Genomic DNA, 18,676 nt, shown 5'->3' with positions numbered 1-18,676 from the left:
CGTGGGTTTTCCCTGTGGACTCTGGCTTCCTCCCACTGTTCAAAATGTATCAGGGGGGTGTAGGTTAATTGGGTATAAATTGGACAGCACAGACCCATGGACCAAAATGGTCTGTTACCATGCTGTATCTTTAAAATTAAATTTTAAAAACCTCTGCCCACTTACTTCTTTACATAGTAGTGTGAGCAAGTTTTCAATTTGAAATACCCAGTGTTTTATCCTCAAATTCTCTACCTTTGCTTAGGACTCTCCAAACTGACAAAAGAGTCCATCAGCTAGGCTTTCAAAATGAGGTAACCTCTCATTCTTTGTAAAATTATGCAGAACAGATTTAAGTTGGTCATCCAAAAACCCAATCCAATGACTTTTAGTCCAAACCTCATTTTCCTTAGAAACAAAAGATAAAAGTGACAAGCAAGGTCCTACTACTCTATTGTTCCTCAGGTCACGTATTGCAGACATTTGGAGCAGTTGATAATAATGACAGAAGTAAGATAGTGACATCAATTCAACTCCCTCTTCTCAACCTCCTCCAATGTTCAAAGAAACTCAAGATTGAGGAGCAGTACTTAATTTTTATGCTGGGCATATTCCAGCCTTTTGGACTCTCTATTAAGTTCAACATTTTCCAGGACACAACTTTAATTTTTCAGATAACGTTTATTGCATTCCCATTTCATACAGACCTCCCACCAGATCCCCTAGCCTCTATCCGCTCTCCATCCTTCCCTTAGTTCGCCAGCAATTGTTTCCACTCATCACCTCTTATTGCCATCTCCATCCTTCCCTGCTAGTCATCTGGATCCATCTTTTGCCAGACTGTACTTGCCTCATCTCTGCCCACTTACTTCTTTACACAAGCCATCTCTCCTCTACTCCTTCAGTTCAGAGGAAGGGTCTCAGCCCAAAACACTGACTGTCCATTTACCACCGTGGATGGTCCCGGACACACTCCCCCCCCCCCCCCCCCCCAACCCAGGAGTCCAGAGTTCCTCCTGCAGTTTGCATTTTGCTCCAGATTTCAGCATCTGTAGCCTCTTGAATAACTTTGTTAGAGCAGCATGGTTAGAGTTTCAGCACCAGCCATCAGGATTCAATCCCACACTGTCTGCAATGAGTGGGTACGTTTATCCTGTGTCTGCATAGGTTTTCCTCTCCATGCTCCGGTTTCCTCCCACTGTTCAAAATGTACCAGTGTTGTAGGTTGACTGGGTAGCAGACTCATGGGTCGAAATGACCTGTTACCATGCAGTATATCTAAATTAAAAATTAAACTCTATTTCTTCTCTGCTTATCATTCTTTCCCATCACCTTGACCTGTTTTGTCATTTATTCTCCAGCTAACTTATTTTCTTTCCACCCTTTATCCTTCATGACAATCATTATCCTGGTTAACACTTGAGAAGTATTTTCGATTATGAGAGGCAAAGATTATCATCATCTTTTTCCAACAAGAGTAGTGATAAAAGCATCAAAAATAAGAGGCATGGGTTTAGGGTGAGAGGAAGGAATTTTCAAAGGGATTTGAATGCTTTACTTTAAAAAAAGCAATTGTTTTTCCAGTGCCAACAACTAGGACCAGGGTTTGAGTCCCCACTGCTTTTAAGGAGTTTGTACATTTTCCTGTATCTCCATGGAATTTTTCACCAGGGGGTCTGGTTTCCTCCCACCCTTCAAAACGTACCGGGGGTTGTAGGTTAATTGAGTATAAATTGAGTGGCACTGCTTCGTGGGGAAAAATGGCCTTTACCGCACTCTATGTCTAAATTTACCTTTAAATTTTAAATTTAATTTAAATTGGTCTGTGAAAGAGATAGTGGAATCAATGCAATCACTCTGTTCAAGAGGCATTTGGATAGGAACATAAATAGGGATGACAGAATATGAATGAATGTGGATGGGCAAAAGTTGACATGAATGTGGTGGGCAAAGGGCCTGCTTCTGTGCTGTACGTCTAACTCAGAATTTCAACTACCTTTAGCCTTTTTCCATTTCTAACAAAGTATCAAATGCTTCAGTGATTCTTTGGAATTCCATATCCAAACAGCCACAGGCCTTCAAAAGAACATGATAGCTTTTTTGATATTTAAGAAAAAAATGGATATGGAAGTTAGGGCACAAGAATGGTACTAAGGTTAAAGGTCAGAAGGAATAAAAGAGCAGGCACAAGTGGCCAATTGTTTTCAAGAGGAGCAACTTGTTGACAGAAGGCAGTAGGTATATGGAATGAGCTGCCAGAGCCAGTGGTGGAGTTGGGTACAACTGCATCATTTAAAAGACATTTAGACATGTACATGGATAGGAGATGTTTAGAAGGATGTGGGCCAAAGGTGGGATGAGCTCAGGTAAACAACCTGGTCAGCATTGACAAGTTGGGCCAAAGCAAGCCCATTTCCAGGGTGTACAACTCTATGATACTGGTGTGTTTGTACCTCAAAATTAGTCACCCGATACCAAGCCAGGGATGATTGGAAAGGAACGGAAGACAGTTCAGGCTCTGTATATTCCATTCATAGTCAGGGATTGAGCAGGCAAGCATGATGGTGGGAGGGCAGCTTGTGGCTATAAAGATCAGGGAATCAAAGGGGTAGGGGATGTGGAACATGAGACATTGGCGACAGAGAATAGAAAGATTATGGACGCGAGTGATCTGTTTGAGAGTGGCAAGATGCAAAGAGGATTAAGGGAGAGAGAGGGATTGTCAAGGGCAAATTGAACAAATGGAGTAGAATGTGAGAAATTATGAAGTTCATATTGACAGGTTTGAAAATAGATCTTAATGGTGAGAGACTGCAGAGGGATCCAAGTGTCCCTGTCCATGATGCCCAAAAGGCTGGTATACTGTTCCCACAAGCAATTAGGTAAGCTGACAGAATGCTGTTGATAATTGCAAGGGGAATTGAAGGCAAATGTAGGGAGTTTATGTATCAGTTATAGAGCGGGAGATCATTCTGTTCTCATTATGTATAGAGGTTGTCTCAAGGAAGGATGTCAATGCTTTGGAAGCAGTGCAGACAAGACCACTGGGCCAGTTCAATTATTAGAAAAGGTTGAAGAAGCTGGATAAGGGGGAAGTGTAAAAGAGAAAAAGAATTGTTTGAAACCTATAAGAGTGGATATGGAGAGATGTTTCATCTCGAGAGAGAATCTTGAACTAGGAGACTGTTTAAATAAGGAGCCATCCTTATGATAGAGCTATGCCATCCTCTGCTCCTCAGTCCATTTCCTACCCCATCCCTCCCACCTCTATGTTCCCTTCTCACTCCTCTCCAACCCCTTCTGTTACCTTGGAAAAAGTTACAAATAAATTGGGATGAACCTCCTTACAAACAGCTGTCAGCAATACCCAAGTATCCCTCTAACTCAATTACCCTTGCCACTCAACGTTTCCAAACCAGTAGCTCGAGCTATCCCAATACACTGAGAACTTGGAGGTGCAAATTGATTGACATCGAGCTGACTTCCAACCTCTTCCCGGGTCATTAATAAACTCATTTACTAACTGCCTTTTATTTTTAAAAAAGTGAAGTCAAAAGCTGAAGATCAAACAAATAGGCGGTGTTAAAGTATGAAGCAGATGTCACTAAGAGTTGAGCATCACCAAAGCCTGGGAGGAGTCACACAACCTGGAATTCTTAACGGCTTGCATACACCCACTTTATTTTAACAGACCATGCAGCAATTGGATGTACAGATGGGACATTATCAACACAATGCAAGCAAGTTGTAGTCCTTCACTGTATTTATTGCCTGGTTAAGATTTAAAATTACATTGTTCATGATGAATTGGTGACAATGTCTATTTAAGTACATTTCCTGAAGATTTGTGTAGATTCAATGCTTAGTTTATTTAAATGTGCAATCTCTCCATATAATTATGGCTCTCCATTCCAGATAACATCCTGGTTAACTTCTTCTGCATTCACTTCGCTGTAACCGCATCCTTCCGATAATGTGGCAACCAGAATTGTACACAATAGTTCAACCATGATCTAACCCAGTGGTTTTCAATAGTGGTACGTGAGTGGAATGAAAACTAAGTATTCCCTATGCCATAGGTGCTCTGTGATTAGTAAGGGATTACTTAAAGTGGTATGCGAGTGGAAAGAAAATGCTTCAAAACCACTTTTAATGGTACCTAATTGACTCACTATGTGCATGGTTTCATAACTCCAAAGGAAATGGACCAATGACAATTTTTCTCAAATAAAATATTTCAGTAATAATTGGGTCTAGAGCAGTGATTCTCAACCTTCCCTTCCCACTCACATACTACCTTACTAATCACAGAGCACCTATGGCATAGGGATTACTTAAAGTAATATGTGCATGGAAAGAAAACGTTTGAAAACCACTGACAAAATAGCCCCTTTTCCATTGGGACCTTGTCCCAGGAATTAATTGGGAATTTGCTGGGTCAGGATCCAGTGGAAAAGGAACTCTGTGCATATGCTGGCATCAAATGACATTGTTTCACACCGGGGATTAAATGTTTCCATCCCTACTCGTATCCCAGGCATTTGCTAATGCTGGCATACTGATAAATACCAATGGAAAAGGGACAGCAGAAAGTCACGTTTCCAGTTGAAGGGTGATCCCCAGGGATGACAGTGTTCAGTTATGGGTGGCCCAGTGGAAATGGCATAAAGGGTTCCCTATCCTAGGACACTGCACAGCTAGTGGAAAAGGGGCTAAAGTGGAACAGGTGCAAAACAGCATTCCAAAGCAGATAAAACAAGAGGTTCAGTTATTTGCCAACATGATCTCCAAAAAGGCTGAATCTTCCAAGGTGGAGTAGTTCCCTTGATTAGAGCCATCAATCACTAGGGTGTCCCACCATGCCATTCTACAATCTATAAACACATTTGCAGCAACTTTCCAAGACTTCTTTGGATAAACCTGCAATCTCATTCCCAGAGGAAAAGAGAACAATCCCACCGTCATCTTCATGTTTTTGTCTAATTTACACATCAACAAGAATTGTAAATATATTTTCATTCCTTCACATCTGACACAACAAAACAATTCATCAAATGAACTAAAAAAGTTACCATATATTTCAGTGCAAGTTGACCCTTGAAACCCTCAAAAGGCAGTCAAAAAATCAGGGGTTGTTTTATATGCCAGATACAAAAATGGACCTTAAATTCAACTAAAAAAAAACCGCTCTGGTCAGCTTGTAAACTGACCAGAAACATCTCCCCACCACTGGTGCCGCCGCTCTCCGACACCTCCCCACTGCCACCATGACCCACCAAGACATTTTACAATTGTAGAGTCCAAGGTCCCCACTCCTGCCTAGAAACCGGTACCCACCCCCACCCCTATCCAACACGTAGCCTTGGTTCCTGCACCGAGCACCATTGGGCAGCGAGGAGACTTCTTCAATGTGGACAGCACCACACCTGATGTGGAGAATGGAGTTGCTGTTACCTACTCCGGCTGCAGCAGGTGCTGAAGACATGGACTCAGCACCGTATGGCATCTTCCCAGCCAGAAGCAAAAGGTTTTTTTTATATAAATGATTTTTATTTATATTTTTTTTAATGTTTAATTTACAGATTTGTTACTTGGCGACTGCAGAGTTGTAACAAAGTTTGGGTTAGGGGGCACAGACAGCAGTCTTTGGCATGTTCCTTGCAGAAAATTGGGGGGGGGGGGGGAGGGCAGGGTTGACTTATATACCCAATGTAGGATAAAACCATTAATTAAAGTGATAATGGAGGCCCAACTTATCTGAAGGTCAACTTATACACCAAAATATACAGTAATTATTAAATATCTTCTTTCAAACAGCAAGTAGGGATGAAATATCAAATAACCTTGCCACTGATAAGCCATGTTGGAGTTGTGCAAAACATTGGTTAGATCGCACTTGGAGCACAACATACAGTTCAAATTAAATATCCACTTCTTTTGGAGTCTCAATGTTTGTCACCAGCTGAGCTTGCACTACAATGCCCATCTAAAATGAAACCAGCTACTTTTCAGCTGCACAGTTGGCGAAGAGATTAGCGCAATGCTGTTCCAGAGCCAGCGATCAGGACTGGGGTTTCAAATCCTGCGTGGTCTGTAAGGAATTTGTACATTCTCCCCGTGGCTGCATGGGTTTTCTCCCCCCAGGAGCTCTGGTTTCCTCCCACCGTCCATGACGCACCAGGGTTGTAGGTCAATTGGATGTAATTGGGCGGCACGGTCTCATGGGCCAAAAGGGCCTGTGATTATGCTGGATGCCTAAATTCAACAACAGGGAGCTGTGTGAACTGTTGAGAGCATTTTGATGCACTTGGACCACCCATCTGTTGGCACCTGGATCCTTGCAAACAACTGACAGTAATGTACAAGACTCAAATGACAACTGGATTCAGTGCACAAATACCATGGTGATTTTCATTTCTCTCAAGAACAAATGCTCTACTAAAGTACGGCTGAAACATTTTATAGGCTTAAATCAGGCCACATTCCAGAAAGCAATTAAACTTCCATTTAGAACTTCCATAGTAAAACACTCCAACATACTTCACACGAGCATTTACAAACAGAGAGACAAACAGATGAAGGCATGGCCATCAATATTAAGGGTGATGGAAGAGGCCATAACTTAAGGTCACCTTGTACACCAAAATATACAGTAATGACCAAATACACCCTTTCAAACACCAAGTAGGGATTGGCTATCATCTCTAATCTTGCCACTGATAAGCATGAAAATCAGGATGCCATGTTGGAGCTGTGTAAAAAAAAGTTGGGATGATCATCCAAAGCATCTGAAGGGGATTTCAGAAACAGGATGGGTGAACGGTCATATTTGATTTCCCAGTGAAAAGGAGTCCAAAGCCAAATGGCATACATTCAAGGTGAGAGGATAAAGACTTAAAAAGGCACACCAAGAGTGATAGGTACATAGAACTAGGTGGTAGAGGCGGGGACAATGACGATGTTTAAAATACATTTGGACAGGAACGTGGATGTGAAGCTTTTATAGGGATACATGGGCCAAAGGCAGGCAAATAGGATGAGCTCTGGCAGACAGCTTGGCTGTCACGGTTGAGTTTGGCTGAAAGGTCTGTTTTGCATTGTTTACCTCCATGACTCTAAAATCAGGTTTTAATTCAGAGATGCTGTTAGGTAAGGAGCCGATGGTGATGAGCAAATTGAGGGGCAATGAGAAAGGAGGAAATTATGCAAGGTAGCTTATTTTTGAATGACCTCAAATATTGGCGAGAGGGAGATGGAAGACCATGCTGGAGGGGAGAGCGGGCATTGAAATGATTGATGGGTTATGCTATGAGTGGCTTTTTTATTTTTTTTTTTATTTTTCACACCATAAATCACATTAGCCATGATATACACTATTTCTTTTTCACACATATACAGTGACTTTTTCTCCCCCCCACTCCCTCCTCCCAAGCCACCCCCCCACCCCCCCCTCTCATCCATTTTAGGTATACAATCTAGGTTGCATTAAGCCAGTCAGACAATGTTGTCATTCAACAAAAATACACCAGAAATTCTACTGAGTCCATTCTTTTCTTTCCTTCTCCTTCCATCAACTTAGGTAATGTTTGTCCCCGGTAGGTTTTCGCTATTGTATTTAATGTAAGGCTCCTATACTTGTTCGAATATTTCAATATTATTTCTTAACCTATATGTTATTTTTTCTAATGGAATACATTTATTCATTTAAATTTAGTAGTTTCTTCCTTTTAATTTGGTTATGTATTCCATTAATATTTAAAGTCATATAGTTCAGCGTAGCCCTTTTATATTTTGTTTATCTTCTCTTTCCGTTTTTCCATCATTACCTTTCCTCCTTTTCCATTTCTGTTTTCTTATTTTCAACTCTTTATAAGACAACATTCCTACAACATCCAACATTTTCCTTATTCTCCTATTTCTATCTTATTTATCCCCAATCTCCCCTTCCCCTCCTGAGTTGTCCTTTATCCCTTGTCGGACAACCACATCTCCCCTCTCCATTTGGATTTGCGAATCCACTCGCAAGCGTCAACTGATTTTGCAGTGACTGCTATTTCCCCCCACCCCGCCCCCCCAGAAAAGATTTCACTTTTCATATGTCACAAAGGTCACTCTTTTAATTCCCTCCTTATTCTCTCTATTCCATTACCTTCCCTTATTAATTCTTGTCTATACTATCTATATTTTCCTCTAAGTACAGATACATTCACGTATGCACATTGTCTCTATTCACTCTTATACCTCTTTACCCGCATACATATCAATCGTGATCATTTTTACTCTCATTACCCGTCTTCATCCCTCAGTCTATTTTTGTCTTTACCCACATACATATCAATTGTGATCATTTTTACTCTCATTACCCGTCTTCCTCCCTCAGTCTATTTTTGTAATTGTTCTGCAAATTTTCGTGCTTCTTCTGGATCCGAGAATAGTCTGTTTTGTTGTCCTGGAATAAATATTTTCAATACCGCTGGATGCTTTAGTATAAATTTATACCCTTTCTTCCATAAAATCGCCTTTGCTGTATTGAACTCTTTTCTCTTCTTTAGGAGTTCAAAACATATCTGGATAATTGAAGATTTTTTGCCCTTTATACTCCAGTGGTTTGTTGCCCTCTCTTACTTTTTCCATTGTCTTCTCCAGTACCTTTTCTCTTGTAGTATATCTTAGGAATTTTACTACAATAGATCTTGGTTTTTGTTGTGGTTGTGGTTTAGAGGCCAATTCTCTATGTGCCCTTTCTATTTCCATTTCTCACTGTAGTTCTGGACATCCTAGGGTCTTAGGGATCCACTCTTTTATAAACTCCCTCATATTCTTGCCTTCTTCATCTTCCTTAAGGCCCACTATCTTTATGTTATTTCTTCTGTTATAATTTTCCATATGTCACAACCCTCTTTTCAATCTTCTTCAGCATGATGCTGAACCAAGCCATGAAAGACCCCAACAATGAAGACGCTGTTTACATCCGGTACCGCACGGATGGCAGTGTCTTCAATCTGAGGCGCCTGCAAGCTCACACCAAGACACAAGAGAAACTTGTCCGTGAACTACTCTTTGCAGACGATGCCGCTTTAGTTGCCCATTCAGAGCCAGCTCTTCAGCGCTTGACGTCCTGCTTTGCGGAAACTGCCAAAATGTTTGGCCTGGAAGTCAGCCTGAAGAAAACTGAGGTCCTCCATCAGCCAGCTCCCCACCATGATTACCAGCCCCCCCACATCTCCATCGGGCACACAAAACTCAAAACGGTCAACCAGTTTACCTATCTCGGCTGCACCATTTCATCAGATGCAAGGATCGACAATGAGATAGACAACAGACTCGCCAAGGCAAATAGCGCCTTTGGAAGACTACACAAAAGAGTCTGGAAAAACAACCAACTGAAAAACCTCACAAAGATAAGCGTATACAGAGCCGTTGTCATACCCACACTCCTGTTCGGCTCCGAATCATGGGTCCTCTACCGGCACCACCTACGGCTCCTAGAACGCTTCCACCAGCGTTGTCTCCGCTCCATCCTCAACATCCATTGGAGCGCTTACATCCCTAACGTCGAAGTACTCGAGATGGCAGAGGTCGACAGCATCGAGTCCACGCTGCTGAAGATCCAGCTGCGCTGGATGGGTCACGTCTCCAGAATGGAGGACCATCGCCTTCCCAAGATCGTGTTATATGGCGAGCTCTCCACTGGCCACCGTGACAGAGATGCACCAAAGAAAAGGTACAAGGACTGCCTAAAGAAATCTCTTGGTGCCTGCCACATTGACCACCGCCAGTGGGCTGATATCGCCTCAAACCGTGCATCTTGGCGCCTCACAGTTTGGCGGGCAGCAACCTCCTTTGAAGAAGACTGCAGAGCCTACCTCACTGACAAAAGGCAAAGGAGGAAAAACCCAACACCCAACCCCAACCCACCAATTTTCCCCTGCAACCGCTGCAATCGTGTCTGCCTGTCCCGCATCGGACTTGTCAGCCACAAACGAGCCTGCAGCTGACGTGGACTTTTTACCCCCTCCATAAATCTTCGTCCGCGAAGCCAAGCCAAAGAAAAAAAAGAATTTTCCATTGTATCTATTTTTTGAGCTAGTAGTTCTTGTGTCTCTTTAGTTTTTTTATTAGATTCCTCCAATTTCTTTTTTAAGTCTTCTACCTCCATTTCTGCTGCTACTGCCTGCTCTTCCATCTTGTCCATTTTCTTTCTCATTTCTGTTAAGGTCATCTCTATTTTATTCATTTTCTCTTCTGTGTTGTTTATTCTTTTTCTTAAATCATTAAATTCCTGTGTTTGCCATTCTTTAAATGACTCCATGTATCCTTTAATAAGAGAAAGTACCTTCTTTATCTTGCCTTTCTTTTCTTCTTCTATTTCACTGTACTCTTCCTCTTCCTCTTCTTCTTCCTCTGGGTTGGCCATCTGTTGTTTCTTTGTTGCCCTTTCCTTCTCTTCTTTCTTGTTTCTATTGTCTTTTGTGGTCTCTTCTTGCTGCAGGTGTTCTGCAGCTGTCGTTGCCGGCTGTGGAGATCGACTCCCCAGCTGGTCACCCCTCCCGTTGGTGTGTTTTTTTTCATTCGCATCGCGCATGCGCGGTTGCGCACTTTTACTCGGCTCAGCGAGCCATTTTTGTAGTCCATTATTTACCGACCTGAGGGAGCGGGTTTCTCTCTCCGCAGCGGGCCTCTTCGAACAGGTAAGGCCTTCACCTTTTTCCTCCGTTGTCTTCTCTTCCTCTCTTCTTACCGTTGCTTTCGATTTTTCTTTTTTTGTCGCCATCTTCTTTCCACCTTTATACTCACTTTTCTGTAACTTTTATTTCTGTGCCTTTGTGTTTTCCTTTGTTTTTCCCGACTTTTCTGGAGAGGGCTGGAGTTCACCGTCCGGCCACTACTCCATCACGTGACTCCTCCATGCTATGAGTGGCTTGAAGTGGGATTATTAAAGGAGGGTGGTCTTGGTGAGGAGAGGATGAGGGATCTCAAATGTTGCTTGCAGAGATCTAAAGCTGTAATGGGCTCCTTTAGCTTTGATAGTTGCCAGGAGAAAGGATAGAATTGGTATCAAGGGAATAGAGTTACAGCCAAATGGAAGAATGACCCATGATTCCCACAAAGGCATGCAAAATGATGGCAGATTAAGGCAAGGAGAAAAGGGAAGTTATCCAGTTCAGTTGGAAAAATCTGAATAAAATGAAGGAAAGAGCTGACCTTGAATACAAATCTCAGGACGTTAATATACATGTACTGTAGTTAGAATCTCTGAGTCCCTTCAGTCCACCATATACGTGCCTGTGTTTGGCCCATCTCCCTCTATCCAAGTACTTGTCTAAATGTATTTTAAATGTTACAATTCTCCCCATCTCTATCAGTTACTCTGGCAGCTCATTCCCTATCCTCATCACAGAAATGTGAAAAACCTCTCCCCAGGTCCTCTCTTTCCTTAAATCTATGTCTTCTAATTTGTCTTCCCTAACCTGGGGAAATGTTTGTGACCACGTACCTTACCTTATGCCTCTCATGATTCTGTAAGATCACCCCCAGCCTCCAGTGACCACTCCTCTTTATAACTATTGCCCTCCAGTCCAGCCAATGGAACGTTACCTTTGTTAGAACCATAGAACATCACAGTGAAAAAAACAAGCCATTCGGCCTGTCTAGTCTGTGTCAAACTCTTATTCTACCCAGTCTCACTGACATGCACCCAGTTCATAGCCCTCCATGGCCCTCCCATCCATGTGTCTATCCAAGTTTTTCTTATATGTGAAAATCGAGCCAGCATTCACCACTTCAGCTGGCAAGTCGCTCCATGCTCCCACTACTTTCTGTGTGAAGAAGATCCCCCTCAACTTTTCCCTTTTCACTCTTAACCCATGTTCTCTGGTTTACATCTTGCCTAACCGCAGTGGAAAAAGCCAACGTGCATTTATTCAGTCTATACTCATAATTTGTACATCTCTCTCAAATTTCCCCTCATTCTTCTACGCTCCAGGGAATAAAGTCCTAATCTGTTTAACCTTTCCCAGAAACTCAGTTAATTTTTTTATTTAAATTTAGACATAGCACGGAAGCAGGCTATTTCAGTCCACGAGTCTGTGCCACCCAACTTACCCCCAATTAACCTTCAACCCAGGTACATTTTGAACAGTGGAAGGAAACCAGAGCCCCTGGGAAAACCAATGCAGACATGGGGAGAACATACCAACTCCTTCCAGACAGAGTGGGGTTCTAACCCCAGTCCCAATTGCTGACGCTGTAAAGGTGTTGCGCTAACCGCTATGCCAACTGTTCCTGAAGTCTGGGCAACATTTAGTAAATCTTCTCTGCACCTTTCAGTCTTATTGTTATAAAAGTTCTGGAGTTTAAGAGCAAAATTGCACTACAACCATCTGAAATTTCCATGAAATGGAACGCAGTATGCAATCTATATCTCGACTGGGTGAAGGAGATATTTACATTTGAGAATATCCAAAACAGTTTTATTAAGTTGATGAGTGGAATGGTCCTCAAGTTTTGTTGCCCTTTCATGTCTATTCAAGCTCATAAGAAAGAGAGATGGTCACATTGAAATAATGACCTTTTTTCAGGTGTTGCCATGGTGGATGCTAGTCAGTATCCAATGATTGGGAAAATTAAAACCAGGGCTCACAGTTTCAAAATAAATGATTAAGGAAGAAACCTCATACTTTTGGATTCCCGTAAGCAGAGAGCCATACGCAAGTTCAGGAAAGTGATCACTAACTGGCTCCAAAGTGATGCAAGGAAAGTATATTTAACAGGAAGATGTAAGTAAGGTGCTTTAGCCAGGATCTCATTGAATATCTTGGCAGGTCTGAAGGACAAAAAGACAATCCTGTTCCTATGTCTTAGATTGTGAATAACTGGCTGAAATATGACTTAACTTCTTGCCTTGATGCCTTTGGATAATAATGTTTTACACCACAGGTCCTGGTGTTCATCTACCTAATTCACAGATCTGTACTCTCCATTAGAAACATTGGTTAACAGTCTTAAGATAAAGCATTCTTGTGACTGGAAATACAATTGGCACAAAGTTACACTAGACATGAAAGGATACTGATGCTTTTTTGTTGAAGGGAAGGAACATAAATGGATTTCAAAGGCGAAATGCTATTGTGTTGCAGGGGTGGTACATTTAAATTCCTTGACTAGTAACTCATAGGATTGGATCTACAATGTCTCGACAACAGGTCAAATCCTCACTGTAGCTGTGGGATTTAACTTTAATTGGTATTTTAATTTTTTTCCCATTGAAACCTGGCTCACACCCTTACCTAGTCTGGGAATTGTGTTACTCCAAATCCCCAGCAATGAGAGCATAAAGAATGGGAGTAGGGGGGTTGGCTTTCTGACCCATCGAGCTAGCTCTGCCATTCTCTCCCCCCTCCCACAATTAACCTCCAATACCAAAATGTTCATTTAATGAGGCAGCCTCTACTGCTTCCTTGGGCAGAAAATTGCACAGATTTCCTGGTCTCTGGAAGAAGCAGTTCCTCCTCATCTCAGTCCTAAAACTATTCCCCTGAAACTTGAGGCAATGTTCCTACTTCCAGCTTCATCTGCCAGTGAGAATCACTTCCTTGCCACTGCCTTATTTCATAATTTTGTATGTTTCAACAAAGTTCTCCCCTTATTCTTCTGAATTCCTGTGGGTATAATCCCACACGACGCAATCAGAGACTAACACCCTCTTATCGAGAATCAACCTAGTGAACCTCCTCTGCACCACCTCTAAAGCCAGTGCAACCTTTCTCCAGTAAGGAGAGCAGAGCTCCAGGTGCAACCTCACCTGTACCCTGTACCATTGCAGCAGTTTGCTCTTAAATTCAATCCTCCAGCAACAATGGTCAACATTCCATTGGACTTCTTGATTAACAGTTGCCCCTGGAAACCAAACTTTTATAATTCATACCCAGGCAATCCCAAGTCTCTCTGCACAAGAGTATGCCACAATGTTCACCATTTAAGTAATCTGGTCCTCTTTTTTTTTTCTTCGATGATGGATGATCTCATATTAACATGCATTGCACTCCATCTGCCTGACCCTTGTTCACTCACTTATCTATAATCTCTCTGAAGAGAGTCTTCTACAATTGTTTTTCCAATCAATTTAGTGTCATCAGCAAACACAAGCCCCCTTTCCACTGGCACCTTGTCCCAGGAATTAAAATGGGGAACTAACCTGTTACAGGTCCAATGGAAAAGGAAAACAATCAGCGCACTGGAGTCAAATCATGTCGGAGATTGACAGCCTCGACCCCTACTCGTATCTTCGGCATCGGCTGATTAAACCAGAGGGAAAAGGGCAACTTCCATCCATTCCATTCAAAGGTGGACTCTCCGATCACCAGGGATGAGTTGTTATTCAGTGGAAAAGCAGTCAGTGTCCAGGTTAAAGGTAGCCCAGTGGAAACAGCACAAACAGCTTCCTATCCCGGGACACTGCGTGGCCAGTTAACGGGGATGCCAGTGGAAAAAGGGCTTTAGTTACTCTTTACACTCCAAAAATCGTAAACAGTTGTGGGCCCTACACCAAAATCTCCACTCACTACTGATTGCCATCTAGAGAAACATCCATTTAGTCCAATTCTCTGCCTTCTATTGGTTTACCAATCCTCTCTTCATTCTAACACATTACCCTCAACTCCATGCATCCTTATCATATGGATTAGTCCTTTAACACCTTATCGAATGCCTTCTGGAAATCCAGGTACACAATGTCCACCCGAGTTTGCTATAGCCTCTAAAAACTCAGGTAATTTTTATCAAACAGGACCAGCCATTCTTGAATTCATGCTGCATCTGTCTGATGTCTAGCTTCAACCATTTTTCCATCAGCTTTGATATGGCACAACAAGCTCATTTATTCAAGGGCAACCAAAGGTGGACAATAAATGCCGGCCAAGTCAGTGAAATCAACATTCCAAAAAAAATGGACAAGAGGTTTTTTTTGGAATAAAAGCATTAAGAATGCAAATCCACAATGACGGCAACAGCAATAGACTATTCAGTTCTTCTACCCAGTTCTAATTAACTACATCAACATCTAGGAATAAGAATAAGACTTGTATGGAGGAAGGATATACTATAGGACCCAGCTCCTTTAAAATTGAATAATTCAGACTCCAATAAAACACTCCTTCATGGCAGCCAATGACACAGCTTTCAAAACGTACTGGGGTTGTAGGTCAATTGGCTGTAATTGGGCAGCACAGCCTTGTGAGCCAAAAGGCTCTGTAACCATGCTGAAGTCTAAATTTCAAAATTATAGATTTTCTTTCAATGCAACAACTCTACGAAAGAATGAAAACAAACTGACACTCTACCAAGGGAAGAAAAAGTATTGACGCACCATCATTTTCCAATTTTGCTACAATTGTGGTGCTGGAGTGCCAGAAATAGCCAAAGTGGTTTTATTGTTCTGGTCATTAAGCTGGAAAGGGGGAAAAAAGATGATAAGAGACATTACTGGGACTGGAAGACTTGGGGTACAAAGAGAGTCTATGAATAAGATGGGTGGCCTTACAAAAGGTAAATAATTCATATGGGTATGGATAAATTGGGCAGTCAGTGTTTTAGTTAGGGTGGAGAGGTCTCAAACGAGAATGTTTAGGTTTAAGGTGAGAGGACAGATTTAAAGGGGACCTCAGGGATACCTTTTTCCACACAGAGGGTGGTGGACATATGAAATGGACTGCAAAAGAAAGTAGTTGGGTGGTACAATTACAATGTCTAAAAAGCATTTGGACAGGCAAATGGATGGGATAGGTTTAGAGGGAATAGGAGCTAAACATAGACAACGGTGAGAAGCTCAGTTGGGCAAGGTGGCTGGCATGGACGAGTTAATCTGAAAGGCCTGTTTCCCTGCTATAAAACTCTCTGAATTTATATTTAACGAAGGAGGAAGGGTCAAAATAAATACAGGCATGACATTGGCAACTTATTGGAAAAGCTGTCTGCAGGGCAGCCTAAATCAGCATTTAGAGAGAATCAGGGCTGTCAAGGACAAATGTGGGGAGGTCAGGACTGATGAGGAGATAATACATACAATCGATGAGCACTGCATTTGAGATGACCTGAACAGTGTTAATATAGCAAGGACTACGGACAATTTGATCAGATAGGGAAAAAAAAAACAAATGATATCAAGGTAAACAGGTAGGTAAGATTGAAGTCAGGCTTAGTGAAAGAATAAGGTAAAAGTCAAGTGGTGTTTTAGCAGCAGGGATCGTTGTGGTTCATAACAACTATTTGGACTCAAATTATAGGGTCCATTAGTAAGAAGTCTGAAGATGACACTAAAATTGACAAGTTTTTTTTTGGTGAGAAAGAAAATTGAGGAATGTGGGAAGAAATGAATGCATTGTGAAATTAGGTTTAGAGAGACAAATGGAATTTAAATCCCAGATTACCTAGTGCAATTGCTTTGGGGTGAATAAAAGGCTTGGAAATAAAAAATAAATGGTAGTTCACTGGAAAGACGCAGGGCCACAAATCCCAAGATGAAGGGGTTGATGCAAGAGCACAGGGGCAGAGACATCAGGTACCCATGTTGGGTAGTGTACATGGATAAATTTCATGTCACACATGATTAAATTCTCACCCTGTCCTTCATCACATCCAACGAACACCCTTTGTTGGCCTAGATTCCTCCCCTATTGTTTGAATTCTAAGACTTTCTGATGCATCCTGCTTCTGCCTTTTCTGAATTTTCCTTGAAGGGCTCAGGCCTGAAACATCAGCAATACATCTTTTTCTCCTATCGCTGCTGAAATGAGTGGCTGAGTTCCTCTAACATTTTGGTGGACATGGAACACGGGGTAAAGACATCACGTAAACCATGTTGGGTCAACACTCCAAAGGTACACCACACCGCACTGCAAAAGAGATCTGCAAGGTTGAGACCACGGCTGGAGAATTACAAGTTTGAAGAGAGACTGTACATCACTGGGATTTGTTTTCTTTAGGATAAATTAGACTGAGAGGCAATTTATTTGAGGTGCATAAAATTATGAAAGGACCAACAGGATAAACAGGAAAGACCTATTTTCTTTGGCTGAAAAGTTGATAAATAAATGGACAGAGTTACAAGTTAATAAGCTGAAAATTTGGAAGGAAGTGCAAATATTTTTCATCCATAGGGAGGGATCTGGAACTTGATGCTTGCATGGGAAACATTGGCCACTCTCACTACATTTAAAAGGTACCTTGGTGTGCATTTGAAAACCTGTCAAGGACAAAGTCCAAGAAACAAGTGGGAATAATAATCTGAATTGCTCAACTTTTAGCTAGGATGATGCATTGGACTGAATGTCGTCCTTCTCTGCCATAGATTTTTTTGATTGTACGATGCAATGCATCATTCAACTGGAGCATACCTTTTATTTCTGACCCCAAGAAATAAAGGGTGACATCCAGTGCAACTCCAGACCTCTAAAACACCAACACAAAGGAACTGAAAGGTTCAGTGCTGGCATCTTAAATGTGCAGGGCAATTTTGATCGAGACTGCAATGCTGGTAAAAAAAAATTCAGCTCATGAATACCTGCAAACCCCAATGTGGGGAAGGGAGGGCTGGTGCTTGGGAAGGGTAATCTGTTTTGATCTCTTACAAAATCTGAGTTCCTTTAAGAGTAATTTTTTTGCCCCTTCTGTGTTGGACTTCACTTTTGAACTCAAATTGATGCACCAAACTGCAAACACAAGGCCCTAGCTTTTGGAATTTGTCCCAATTGTTCCTTTAAATGCATGTGATAGAAAAAGTCTGCCTTACATTTAAGCAGCACTGAAGCAGACTGCAATATTGTGTGACCCATTGAGAGCAAGATCAGAATTACCAACATTGTTGTTTTAAGACAGAAAACAATCAAGGTGATATCAGTACCCACAAGTCAGTGGCTTTAACCTGCAAGCAAATGAGTAAATTACTGGACTTAATCAACTTCTTACCTTCAGTGAATCAAAGCAGGCAATGACACGACCATTTTCAACGTGGCAACTGCGTGAAGGATGAGCAAACTTGCACTCTGCATCGGAACGAGAACAAGTTCCTCTCTGATATTCTCGACACACTTCCAAAGTCAGCCATTTTGTGTCACGGATCATCGAAACATTTACAGCCATATTAGGAAACTGAAAGGATAGGTGGGTAACAAAATCCCCCCCACTTTATTTGTTTTCCCCCAACCCCTCCCTCCCCCCCCCCCAAGAACAGTATCAGTTTTAGAAAAAAGTGTAGAAAAGTAATTTAAAATTATAACTCAACAAATAAACTTGTTCCTTTGGTTAAAAAATATATTCCTTTTTTTTCTTCTCAGCACTTAGGTTTTCAGTTAGTCAGATCACTGTGCAGATTCATGACATTGGTCAAAGAGCTAATCTTAAATTAAAAATAATTCATCACACAAATTGGTGGGCATTGATCAATGGGTTAGCCCCTTTCGATATGCGTTGGCAGAAAAATATATATCGTCTTTTGTGCCAAGGGTAGAACTTGCTCAAATAATGACAGCAGCCTGTCAGTGAAATTCCGTTCTCTCCAGTAACTGGTTCTGATTAATTCTCTCGTAGCATATGTTGTTGTCCGTGCTTCTGGTTACAGTTAAAGCTTTGCTTCTCTTGGGGAGAGGGAGGTGACGATTTCTCGCTTCTGTTCCCAAGATCACACATTAACTGATCGTAA

The 18,676-nt window shown here is 41.8% G+C and overlaps 1 protein-coding gene across 16 annotated transcripts in view; it reads right to left on the bottom strand.

Annotated features, from left to right (window-relative positions):
- The window catches only part of LOC138740690 (muscleblind-like protein 3), a 118,342-nt gene extending 100,171 nt beyond the window's left edge, over positions 1 to 18,171 (bottom strand). For 9 of the 16 annotated variants that reach the window (XM_069893692.1, XM_069893695.1, XM_069893696.1 and 6 more), the window contains exon 1: positions 17,944 to 18,170. In XM_069893692.1, the coding sequence (XP_069749793.1) occupies positions 17,944 to 18,117 (174 nt within the window). In that variant the 5' untranslated portion in view covers positions 18,118 to 18,170. Of the gene's footprint in view, positions 1 to 11,481; positions 12,009 to 17,943 lie in introns of those variants that run through there. The other 7 variants (XM_069893697.1, XM_069893698.1, XM_069893701.1 and 4 more) reach the window with 3 other exon arrangements.
- Positions 18,172 to 18,676: the final 505 nt, after the last annotated feature.

Source organism: Narcine bancroftii, chromosome 8 (assembly GCF_036971445.1).
Source record: "Narcine bancroftii isolate sNarBan1 chromosome 8, sNarBan1.hap1, whole genome shotgun sequence".
In the NCBI taxonomy this organism is placed as follows: Eukaryota; Metazoa; Chordata; class Chondrichthyes; order Torpediniformes; family Narcinidae; genus Narcine; species Narcine bancroftii.
Note: the sequence above shows the minus strand (reverse complement) of the source record. Positions and strands in the feature narration are given on the sequence as shown.